General features: G+C 43.7%; 1 protein-coding gene across 2 annotated transcripts in view; it reads right to left on the bottom strand.

Annotated features, from left to right (window-relative positions):
* The window catches only part of LOC129829861 (prickle-like protein 1), a 46,566-nt gene that overhangs the window by 21,207 nt on the left and 12,038 nt on the right, over positions 1 to 13,321 (bottom strand). The window contains exon 2 of one of the 2 annotated variants that reach the window (XM_055891844.1): positions 9,673 to 9,755. In XM_055891844.1, the coding sequence (XP_055747819.1) occupies positions 9,673 to 9,755 (83 nt within the window). Of the gene's footprint in view, positions 1 to 695; positions 884 to 9,672; positions 9,756 to 13,321 lie in introns of those variants that run through there. The other variant, XM_055891845.1, reaches the window with a different exon arrangement.

The raw sequence follows: 13,321 nt of genomic DNA, 5'->3' as shown, positions 1-13,321 counted from the left end.
TCTCTGTGATGCTACTGAGGTCAGAAATCATTGCTCTGTCACATGGCCTAAATGTTTACTATGACCTCTCTGGTCTTTTCACACAGTACTGATGGCTTTAGCGTAGTTCACTAGTATTATATATTAGAAACATATACAGTATATCCTTCTTTTATACTCTACATTTTTTTAACGAAGCACATGTCTAAAAAATTATTCGAATAAAATACCTATTAGCTTGTGGTACTCTAATCTGGTCTTAACCACTAAACAGAGTAAAACATTGTGAACTGGGCCAGCATGGAGACTCTGTAACTTCCATTAGTGCACAGTACATACTGCACAGCAGGACCACATAATCCTGACACATAATCCTCAATAACTTCCATATTCCCTACTAGCCCTCTTGGAGGGGAGCAGAAATAACTCTCTCTCTGCTTATTTTCACTTTTGGAATGCCACAACACAAATTACAATCATTAGCGGTCCTGTTTTCAAATCTGCTAGCAGTGCTAACAGGCTCAATCTAAATTCTAAACCCTCTCCCTCTGGCGAGTAGGGACCCCACTATCCACTTCCTACTATCCGCTATGACCTAACACATTCAAGTACACACAAGGACTTTTACTTTCTGTTTGATGAGTGTTAAGCCTTCCAATTAGTGGCTACATACAACAAAACAAAAAAGTAAAGCAGGAATTATCCAAGACGTTTACCTTTCGTCATCAACGTCACAAAGAAATCCATGCTGACTCTGTAACATCCTCCTATCCAGACCGGTGCTATAGTGAAGCGTCTCAGAATCTGATCTCAGATTTAGTCACATCGTGCTGCTGCCTGTCTGTCTGTCTGCCTTGTCAGAGCTGAGTTCAAGATGAGGCAGCTCCTTACCAGCAGAAATGTGTTTTCTCTCTCAACATGTCTCTTTTCAATGTATCCCTCCCCCACACCATCCCTCTACCCCCATCTGATAAGAGTTGACCAAAGTCTCTGGACACACACACACACACACACACTACATTCTTTCCATTCACTGCATGGTTTCTCCACACTTCTAAAAAGCGTGCAATAGTTAAATTTGACCTCTCACATTTTCAGAACACACATACACACCAATGCCGTCAGCTTTAATGTTTGAAATAATTGGAGCAGATTCTATAACAACTTAATTTGGGAATTAATCATTCTATGTTCTGACAAGTCTAATCAAGATGAGCAATGCAGCACAGATAAAAAATGCTTATGTTTGGACATCAAGCCATTTTGACCAATTAAAGGATGGCATTTCAGAGAACATCTTGGCCTGGCTACAGGCCTCTAAGAAGTCCAAAATCATAACAGCTCATCTGACCTCACTGTCAATCACTCCAGGATGACCTGTCAATCAACAGATCCAACCCAAAAGGCCCTTTGTCCTTAGATCTATGTTAAATTGCCTCGCTTGTCAATCTCTCTTTTATCTTTCTCTGTTCATGCCCCTTTTCCCGTTTCTCTCACTCTTGCCTGGAATAACTATTTAACTGTTCAAACATCAACAAGTGTGCCATCAACCCTGACAAGATAAGTAATAAGATACTCACTCTTCCATACAATCACAACTTATAACAAATTCAAAAGTCACTTTTTAGATGTATCATTAGCCACTCAATCCATCCCCATTTGTTTTGGCCATACATGTGTCAAATGGGTAATGTACTAACCAGTTTGTACAGTACAGTGACCAATAACCCTCTTGGGATGAATGTGTCTGCTCTGCTCTTGGTGTGACTAGCTGTGATTTAAACTGAGTAGCTACAGTATCTCTCTCTGTGGCCTGATAGTGCTCTGAGTCCAGATTAGATATATCCATCTATCCCTCTGAGAAACAGATGGACACTTTCTCAGAATGCTTGCTCTGTGGTCACTAATTCGTGCCTGAGTAATCGCCACGCCACCTGCCTGTTCTTACCAACTAATAGGGGAGGCTGGCTTTGAGCACTCTGTGTCTCAGTGTCACTGACTGGGACCTATGGGGTCACAAGTAACTTAATTCCTCCTCTGGTGGATGGGGTAGTGGAGCCATCTGCACCCTGCCTAAGAGGCCTCTGCCCCGGCCCTGCCTGGGAGAGAGCAGGTTGATGATGGATCACTGCCCTGACAGTGTGGTTAAACAGCTGAGCTCTTTGGTCACTTGCCTGTTTGTCTTCCATAGTACTGTGAATGGGTTAATAAAGGAGATGCCATTTGTCCTGAACTCTGGAGTCTTTAAGATGTTAAACAGTGACCCCCATACATCTCAATCATTTAACCATTCTGCTCTGTGGTAACTGGGAAGTAACTGTGGTTCTGACACCTCCTGCTTAAAAGGATTACACATCTCTCATTATTCTTGCCCTGATATCAGACTGGAACATTCAACAAAAACTCCCTGTCACCAGACCTCAAACCAAGTACCCTCTCTATTCTGCCCAAATGTCTTTCAATAACTTCACCATACCAAAGATGAATATAACCATACCAAAGATGTATGGTAAACACATCAATGATATGATGATAGTTGCAGTTTTATATCTGGTTCTTTTATCTGGTTTGTCTGTGTTTTTAGCACAACAGTATAAAGTACAGTAGAGTCACCATGTGCTTTAGATTAAGGACTGTTTGTCTTCAAAGCCTGTTGACTTGACCTTAACACAGGGACATAATAACCAAGGGCGCAAGCACACAATTAGAATAATTTGATAGAAATGAATACCCTCCTTGCAGCCTTTATTCCATTTTATAAACTGGGTGGTTTGAGCCCTGAATGCTGATTGGCAGACAGCTGTGGTATATCAGACCGTTTACCATGGGTATGACAAAAATGTATTTTTACTGCTCTAATTACATTGGTAACCAGTTTATAATAGCATAAAGGCACCTCGGGGGTTTGTGGTATATGGGTAATATACCACGGTTAAGGACTGTATACGCGTTTCATCGTGCTTAAGAACATATCTTAGCCATGGTATATGGGCCATATACCACACCCCCTCGTGCCTTATTGCTTAAGTAGAACCCAGTCTGTGTTTCTTCTATCTGACTCTTTATTAGTTCAATCTGCCAGCCAGGGTTGGCTTATCTTCTGAAGGCCCAATGTGTGTTTGTGTATGCTGCATTGTTTAACCCAGAACTCTCTCTCTCTCTGTCAAAACTACCATGAAATGTGGCTATTGTCTCAATTCACTAAAACAACTAATAAAGGGAATACTTCAGAAAATAGTCAGAAGTGTGTTAACTTCAAGCCTTGTGCGAATGTACATTGCATCTACAAAAATATTTTTAAAATGTACCGGTCCAAACTCAAAACCTTCTAAACTGCCCTTCCTCAAAGTGCTTATTAACTGTATGAAGACAGTGAAAAGTCAGAGAGGGATGGGTTGAAGGAGGGGTGGCTCTATCACAGCAGTGGTGGCTCTATCACAGCAGCATCTGAAAGAAAGGGATGGGGAGGAGGGAGGGAGAGATTCAGGGAGGGGGAGAGAAGTTTAGGGCTTCATCACAGCGGTGGCGGCAGTAGCCGGATCTGAAAGGGCTAATCTTATTAGGGTGACGTACAGGATTAGGACTAACTAAGAGACCCAATGGGCTGGACACACTGAGGAGGAGAGGGAGGACAGGATTAGGACTAACTAAGAGACCCAATGGGCTGGACACACTGAGGAGGAGAGGGAGGACAGGATTAGGACTAACTAAGAGACCCAATGGGCTGGACACACTGAGGAGGGGAGGGAGGACAGGATTAGGACTAACTAAGAGAGCCAATGGGCTGGACACACTGAGGAGGAGAGGGGATGGGAGGAGTGAAGAGGATTCATTCAGGGAGACTGCAAACACAGAAGAAAGGGGAGAGGAAAACTAGTTGTTCCTCAGAAAGACACAAGGACACTGACTGGACACCTAAATGACCATAGGTGGTTGAAAAACACTTCAACAGACAGACACTCCTTTTCAGGGGCACAGTGAGCTGTATACACTCTCTCCATATTTATTTGGTCAGTGAAGCTTCAACTTTCATTTTGGCTCTGAGATCAAATGTTTTATTTGAGACGATAGTACAGAATGTCACTTTTTATTTGAGTGTTTTTATACATACACTACATGGCCAAAATGTGTGGATTTCAGCTATTTCAGCCAAACCCATTGCTGACAGGTGTATAAAATCGAGCATACAGCCATGCAATCACCATAGACAAAGATTTGCAGTAGAATGGCCCGTACTGAAGAGCTCAGTGACTTTCAACGTGGCACCGTCATAGGATGCCACCTTTCCAACAAGTCAGTTCGTCACATTTCCGCCCCGGGTCAACTGTAAGTGCTGTTATTGTGAAGTGGAAACGCCTAGGAGCAACAACAGCTCAACCTCGAAGTGGTAGGCCACACAAGCTCACAGAACGGTACCGCCGAGTGCTGAAGCACGTAAAAATAGTCTTTCCTCTGTCACAAGACTCACGACTGATGTACGGGAGTGTATATTCTTTTAAAATGTGTGAGACACCGAAAGACAGAGGCTCAAACCTATATGTACACTACCGTTCAAAAGTTTGGGGTCACTTAGGAAATGTTCTTGTTTTTGAAAGAAGAGCAAATTTTGTCCATTAAAATAAGATCAAATTAATCAGAAATACAGTGTAGACATTGTTAATGTTGTAAATGACTATTGTAGCTGGAAACGGCAGATTTTTATGGAATATCTACAATGGCTTGCGAAAGTATTCACCCTCATTGGCATTTTTCCTATTTTGTTGCCTTACAACCTGGAATTAAAATAGATTTTTGGTGGGTTTGTATAATTTGATTTACACAACATGCCTACCACCTTGAAGATGCAAAATATTTTTTATTGTGAAACAAGCAAGAAATAAGACAAAAAAAACAGAACATTTGAGCGTGCATTACTATTCATCCCCCCCAAAGTCAATACTTTGTCGAGCCACCTTTTGCAACAATTACAGCTCCAAGTCTCTTGGGTATGTCTAAATAAGCTTGGCACATCTAGCCACAGGGATTTTTGCCCATTCTTCAAGGCAACTGCTCCAGCTCCTTCAAGTTGGATGGATTCCGCTGGTGTACAGCAATCTTTAAGTCACACCACAGATTCTCAATTGGATTGAAGTCTGGGCTTTGACTGGGCCATTCCAAGACATTTAAATGTTTCCCCTTAAACCACTTGAGTGTTGCTTTCGCAGTATGCTTAGGGTCATTGTCCTGCTGGAAGGTGAACCTCTGTCCCAGTCTCAAATCTCTGGAAGACTAAAACAGGTTTCCCTCAAGAATGTCCCTGTATTTAGCGCAATCCATCATTCCTTCAAGTCTGACCAGTTTCTCAGTCCCTGCCAATGAAAAACATCCCTACAGCATGATGCTGGCACCACCATGCTTCACTGTGGGGATGGTGTTCTCGGGGGATGAGAGGTGTTGGGTTGAGAGGTGCTGGGTCAGACATAGCGTTTTCCTTGATGGCCTAAAAGCTACATTTTTGTTTTATCTGACCAGAGTACTTTCTTCTATATGTTTGGAGAGTCTCCCACATGCCTTTTGGCCCAGAAATGCTGCTGCTCCAGATACTCAACTAGTCTAAAGAAGGCCAGTTTTATTGCTTATTTAATCAGAACAACAGTTTTCAGCTGTGCTAACATTATTGCAAAAGGTCTTTTTAATGACCAATTTGCCTTTTAAAAAGGATAAACTTGGATTAGCTAACACAACGTGCCATTGGAACAAAGGGGTGATGGTTGCTGATAATGGGCCTCTGTACACCTATGTAGATATTCCATTAAAAATCTGCCGTTTCCATCTACAATAGTCATTTACAACATTAACAATGTCTACACTGTATTTCTGATCAATTTGATGTTATTTTGATGGACATTTTTTTTTGCTTTTCTTTCAAAAACAAGGACATTTATAAGTGACTCCAAACTTTTGAACGTTAGTGTAGATATTATTATTCCATTACTTTACTTAGATTTGTGTGTATTAGGTAGTTGTTGTAAAATTGTTAGATTACAGTGTATAGGCTACATGTATAATCAGAGAGCTCCGTCCAACCACAGCATGTCATAGGTCTCTGCTATGAACCCTTTCAAAAGTTTTAAATGTGCTAAACCACATGAAGCTAGCATTTCTAATGGTAAACCCTTGCACTCAGAGGTTGTTTGTGTTGTGTGTGGATAACGTCCACTCACACAAAGTGCAGCTGTTCTCAGTTTTTTCCCCCGAGATTCTCTATGCCCTTTTCTTTCACATTACTGAATGCTTTATCTGTTCTGGATGTGGTAAATGTGTTGTGTGTGGATAATGTTTGAGTCAATATCTAGACCTACTCTCCACATGGACAGTTTGGTTAATCAGCTCTCCAATCCCCAGTCCACTCTAACATACAAACACACAGAGAAACCATATTGTTGTCAGAAATCACCCAATAAAGAATGGAAGTTAGCCATATGACTCTTCCTCAATAAGTATGTTACAACCAAATAGTGACGGCCATGCAACACACAAGAGAGCACTGCCTACACTGTGATCATACCTATCCTACTTATTTTATTTTTTATTTTTTTTATTTCACCTTTATTTAACCAGGTAGGCTAGTTGAGAACAAGTTCTCATTTGCAACTGCGACCTGGCCAAGATAAAGCATAGCAGTGTGAACAGACAACAACACAGAGTTACACATGGAGTAAACAATAAACAAGTCAATAACATGGTAGGAAAAAGAGAATCTATATACAATGTGTGCAAAAGGCTTGAGGTAGGCAATAAATCGAATAATTACAATTTAGCAGATTAACACTGGAGTGATAAATCATCAGATGATCATGTGCAAGAAGAGATACTGGTGTGCAAAAGAGCAGAAAAGTAAATAAATAAAAGCAGTATGGGGGTGAGGTAGGTAAATTGGGTGGGTAGTTTACAGATGGACTATGTACAGCTGCAGCGATCGGTTAGCTGCTCGGATAGCAGATTTTTAAAGTTGTTGAGGGAGATAAAAGTCTCCAACTTCAGAGATTTTTGCAATTTGTTCCAGTCGCAGGCAGCAGAGAACTGGAAGGAAAGGCGTCCAAATGAGGTTTTGGCTTTAGGGATGATCAGTGAGATACACCTGCTGGAGCGCGTGCTACGGGTGGGTGTAGCCATCGTGACCAGTGAACTGAGATAAGGCGGCACTTTACCTAGCATAGCCTTGTAGATGACCTGGAGCCAGTGGGTCTGACGACGAACATGTAGCGAGGGCCAGCCGACTAGGGCATACAGGTCGCAGTGGTGGGTCGTATAAGGTGCTTTAGTAACAAAACGGATGGCACTGTGATAAACTGCATCCAGTTTGCTGAGTAGAGTATTGGAAGCTATTTTGTAGATGACATCGCCGAAGTCGAGGATCGGTAGGATAGTCAGTTTTACTAGGGTAAGTTTGGCGGCGTGAGTGAAGGAGGCTTTGTTCCGGAATAGAAAGCCGACTCTAGATTTGATTTTGGATTGGAGATGTTTGATATGAGTCTGGAAGGAGAGTTTGCAGTCTAGCCAGACACCTAGGTACTTATAGATGTCCACATATTCTAGGTCGGAACCGTCCAGGGTGGTGATGCTAGTCGGGCGTGCGGGTGCAGGCAGCGAACGGTTGAAAAGCATGCATTTGGTTTTACTAGCATTTAAGAGCAGTTGGAGGCCACGGAAGGAGTGTTGTATGGCATTGAAGCTCGTTTGGAGGTTAGATAGCACAGTGTCCAGGGAAGGGCCGGAAGTATACAGAATGGTGTCGTCTGCGTAGAGGTGGATCAGGGAATCGCCCGCAGCAAGAGCAACATCATTGATGTATACAGAGAAAAGAGTCGGCCCGAGAATTGAACCCTGTGGTACCCCCATAGAGACTGCAAGAGGACCGGACAACATGCCCTCCGATTTGACACACTGAACTCTGTCTGCAAAGTAGTTGGTGAACCAGGCAAGGCAGTCATTAGAAAAACCGAGGCTATTGAGTCTGCCGATAAGAATATGGTGATTGACAGAGTCGAAAGCCTTGGCCAGGTCGATGAAGACGGCTGCACAGTAATGTCTTTTATCGATGGCGGTTATGATATCGTTTAGTACCTTGAGCGTGGCTGAGGTGCACCCGTGACCGGCTCGGAAACCGGATTGCACAGCGGAGAAGGTACGGTGGGATTCGAGATGGTCAGTGATCTGTTTGTTGACTTGGCTTTCGAAGACCTTAGCTAGGCAGGGCAGGATGGATATAGGTCTGTAACAGTTTGGGTCCAGGGTGTCTCCCCCTTTGAAGAGGGGAATGACAGCGGTAGCTTTCCAATCCTTGGGGATCTCAGATGATACGAAGGAGAGGTTGAACAGGCTGGTAATAGGGGGTGCGACAATGGCGGCGGACAGTTTCAGAAATAGGGGGTCCAGATTGTCAAGCCCAGCTGATTTGTATGGGTCCAGATTTTCCAGCTCTTTCAGAACATCTGCTATCTGGATATGGGTAAAGGAGAAGCTGGGGAGGTTTGGGCGAGTAGCAGCGGGCCGGGCGGGGCTGCTGGCCAAGGTTGGAGTCGCCAGGTGGAAGGCATGGCCAGTCATTGAGAAATGTTTGTTGAAGTTTTCGATTATCACGGACTTATCAGTGGTGACCGTGTTATCTAGCCTCAGTGCAGTGGGCAGCTGGGAGGAGGTGCTCTTGTTTTCCATGGACTTTACAGTATCCCAGAACTTTTTGGAGTTAGAGCTACAGGATGCAAATTTCTGCTTGAAAAAGCTGGCCTTTGCTTTCCTGACTGACTGCATGTATTGGTTCCTGACTTCCCTGAACAGTTGCATATCACGGGGGCTCTTCGATGCTATCGCAGTTCGCCACAGGATGTTTTTGTGCTGGTCGAGGGCAGTCAGGTCTGGAGTGAACCAAGGGCTATATCTGTTCTTGGTTCTGCATTTTTTGAACGGAGCATGCTTGTCTAATATGGTGAGGAAGTAACTTTTAAAGAATGACCAGGCATCCTCAACTGACGGGATGAGGTCAATATCCTTCCAGGGTACCCGGGCCAGGTCGATTAGAAAGGCCTGCTCGCAGAAGTGTTTCAGGCAGCGTTTGACAGTGATGAGGGGTGGTCGTTTGACCGTGGACCCGTGGCGGATACAGGCAATGAGGCAGTGATCGCTGAGATCTTGATTGAAGACAGCAGAGGTGTATTTGGAGGGCAAGTTGGTCAGGATAATGTCTATTAGGGTGCCCATGTTTACGGATTTAGGGTTGTACCTGGTGGGTTCCTTGATGATTTGAGGGCATCAAGCTTAGATTGTAGGACTGCCGGGGTGTTAAGCATATCCCAGTTTAGGTCACCTAACAGAACAAACTCTGAAGCTAGATGGGGAGCGATCAATTCACAGATGGTGTCCAGGGCACAGCTGGGAGCTGAGGGGGGTCGGTAGCAGGCGGCAACAGTGAGACTTATTTCTGGAGAGATTCATTTTTAAAATTAGAAGTTCGAACTGTTTGGGCATAGACTTGGAAAGTATGACAGAACTTTGCAGGCTATCTCTGCAGTAGATTGCAACATAACTTATGAGTTATGACTCCCAAATGAAAAGGAAAGAAACCCATGGCATGAAATATAATCACATGAAACATCTTGAAAACAGTGTCTATGTTCCTGTGAGGAGTATGTGACAGGAGTATGCGAGGCCTACCTCCAGCCATGCATGCGAAAGCCAGGACACTGGTCTCCACATCTTATACATGGTTGTCCCCGGTCTGGGTCTTCCTCCTCCTGCTGAAATCACCACAACACGACATTAGACACCCAGTATGATATCATTCATGCATCACAAACAATTACAATAAAATTATCAACCAATACAGCATTTATTTATTTCACATGACAGTAAGTGAGTGGGAGGAGAAATGGTCACGTGTCAATGGTCATTCCACTCTAATCAAAAGCAGTATGGATGGTGAGAGGGTCATCCCTGAGGTCATTTATTGCATAGGATTAAAGTCGAGTGATCTTTCCCAAAAGATTATTCTCTGGGAAGCAAAATAAATTCACAGAGATCCAGTGAAAAACATGGACATATCCCTTCCCTTACCCCCTCAATTTAAACATCTGCTGTTTGATTCCATGATTGACAGAGAAGTAGAATTGTATTGGTTAAAATACACATCAGGGTACTTACTGTATGTAATATTGGTCTTGCTCATAATCCATGGGTGTGATGTCATCTGTGAGTACATGCGTGTAAACAATGTGCATGACTGTGTAACAGTGTGTGTTAATAGGGTTGTGTATGTTTATGTGTACAGACAAACTCAGCAAAAAAAGAAACGCCCTCTCACTGTCAACTGCGTTTATTTTCAGCAAACATAACATGTGCAAATATTTGTATGAACAAAAGGTTTCACAACAGACATAAACTGAACAAGTTCCACAAACATGTGACTAACAGAAATGGAATAATGTGTCCATGAACAAAGGGAGAGGGGGGGGGGGGGGGCGTTCCTTTTCAGGACTCTGTCTTTCAAAGATTATTTGTAAAAATCCAAATAACTACACAGATCTTCATTGTAAAGGATTTAAACACTGTTTCTCATGCTTGTTCATTGAACAATATACAATTAATGAACATGCACCTGTGGACGGGTGTTAAGACACTAACAGCTTACAGATGGTAGGTAATTAAAGGTCAGAGTTATGAAAACTTAGGACACTAAAGAGGCCTTTCTACTGACTCTGAAAAAGACCAAAAGAAAGATGCCCAGGGTCCCTGCTCATCTGCGTGAACGTGCCTTAGGCATGCTGCAAGGAGGCATGAGGACTGCAGATGTGGCCAGGGCAATAAATTGCTATGTCCATACTGTGAGACGCCTAAGACATCGCTACAGGGAGACAGGATGGACAGCTGATTGTCCTCGCAGTGGCAGACCACATGTAACAACACTTGCACAGGATCGGTACATCCAAACATCACACCTGCGGGACAGGTACAGGATGGCAAAAACAACTGCCCGAGTTACACCAGAAACCCACAATCCCTCCAACAGTGATCACACTGTCCGCAATAGGCTGAGAGAGGCTGGACTGAGGGCTTGTAGGGCTTGTAGGCAGGTCCTCACCAGACATCCCCGGCAACAATGTTGCCTATGTGCACAAACCCATCGTCACTGGACCAGACAGGACTGGCAAAAAGTGCTCTTCACTGAGAAGTCGGGGTTTTGTCTCACCAGGGGTGATGGTCGGATTCGCATTTATCGTCGAAGGAATGAGCATTACACCGAGGCCTGTACTCTGGAACGGGATCAATTTGGAGGCGGAGGGTCTGTCATGGTCTGGGACGGTGTGTCACAGCATAATCAGTCTGAGCTTGTTGTCATTGCAGGCAAGACAGGGAAGACATCCTCCTCCCTCATGTGGTACCCTTCCTGCAGGCTCATCCTGACATGACCCTCCAGCATGACAATGCCACCAGCCATACTGCTCAGTCTGTGCGTGAGTTCCTGCAAGACAGGGATGTCAGTGTTCTGCCATGGCCAACAAAGAGCCCGGATCTCAATCCCATTGAGCACGTCTGGGAGCTGTTGGATCGGAGGGTGAGGGCTAGGGCCATTCACCCCAGAAATGTCCTGGAACTTGCAAGTGCCTTGGTGGAAGAGTGGGGTAACATCTCACAGCAAGAACTGACAAATCTGGTGCAGTCCATGAGGAGGAGATGCACTGCAGTACTTAATGCAGCTAGTCGCCACACCAGATACTGACTGTTACTTTTGATTTTCACCCCTCCTTTGATCAGGGACACATTATTCCATTTCTGTTTGTCACATGTCTGTGGAACTTGTTCAGTTTATGTCTCAGTTGTTGAATCTTGTTATGTTCATACAAATATTTACACATGTTAAGTTTGTTGAAAATAAACGCAGTTGACAGTGAGAGAACGTTTCTTTTTTTGCTGAGTTTATTAACACTTGTGAAGGATGCCCAGCGTGTGCGTTAAGGCAATAAACAGCATATGCCTTTTTTTTACTTTTTCAAATCATATTCGCACACCTCATGTAGCCTAGCCGATAGGCCTATATGTTTTGTATCACAACTAAAGTATCCAAGTAACTTCTTCAAATTAAGCACATTAATCCTCTTTGCAACCGGTGTAGAGCATAACTGTAGAGCATAACATGGTCCCAGACCATGACAAACCCTCCACCTCCAAATTGATCCCGCTCCAGTACAGGCCTCGGTGTAACGCTCATTCCTTCGAGTATGTAAACTCTGGGACAGTTGTGGAATGCCATCGATCTCACTTTTTTCATGTAGATGTTCCAAAGGTCTGCATCAGTGGCTTGTAGGCTATGTGTGGAAGCCAGGAGATGCTAAACGTGTTTATGTAAACGAACAGTCAAATACCGTGTGACTGGCAGTTATTTGCTTGACAATCACTGGCTGACAAAATGTCCTGACGCCCACAGCCCTAGTTAGAGGTAGGGGAACAGGTTCTCCTCCAGTCCAGAAGTAACAGCCCAGGCACTGAGTCCAATCCTCATACAGCAGAACTACAGCTCCTGCTGGGAGTGGGACTACAGCCACACATGACCCAAACTATCACAAGTAATTTTGTGAATTCAGAATATTTTAAAGTACATTCAACAAACCATTAAAAAAATAAATGTTTTTGCACATTAGTATTGGTGTCTATTCATGTAAGTAGTCTTTGCGAGTGTGTGTATCACACTACTGCTCTATTGTGGTGTCTCTTTTTAGAGATGAGAGGAAGGAAACAGATACAGGAAGTGTGCTGCACCCTTTCCTTTCCCTCTCCATGTAGTCACTGTCTCCACTTTCCTTTCCTCTGACATCCTACCTCTCCTCTCCCACATTCTGATGAATAATTTTCTCACAATAATGTGCTCTTTTCTTACATTCGCTAAAGGTGTTGAGAGATACAGTAGATGATAAACAGTTGGTTCACACCATACAAAAGGTTTCCCCAATAGACACCCCGCGGGCCAAATTCGTCTCGTGGGTGATTTTATTTGCCCCCCAAGTTTTCCAGCTCATAAAGTTATACAAGTATAGCGAGTAGCCATTTTCAGTGAGTGTGGACATTTACAAGCGAAAGGGAAAGAGAGAAATTGTGCAAATGAACAAAGTTGTGATGTATGCTTGTCTGATGGAAGAGCAGCATGTGTACATGGAGCAGAGGGGGGAAACAATGCTAGTTGGAAGCACAGGGGAAAAAATGGCAGCTGTACAGATAACTCATCCAGAGGTCTTTGACTTCTCAAACACGGCAGAAAGCTAACACCCCGTCTCATTATTAAATCAACCACATACTCAGCTAACAAGTAACT

Source organism: Salvelinus fontinalis, chromosome 31 (genome assembly GCF_029448725.1).
Source record: "Salvelinus fontinalis isolate EN_2023a chromosome 31, ASM2944872v1, whole genome shotgun sequence".
Taxonomy (NCBI): Eukaryota; Metazoa; Chordata; class Actinopteri; order Salmoniformes; family Salmonidae; genus Salvelinus; species Salvelinus fontinalis.
This window is presented reverse-complemented; position numbering and strand designations above follow the sequence as displayed.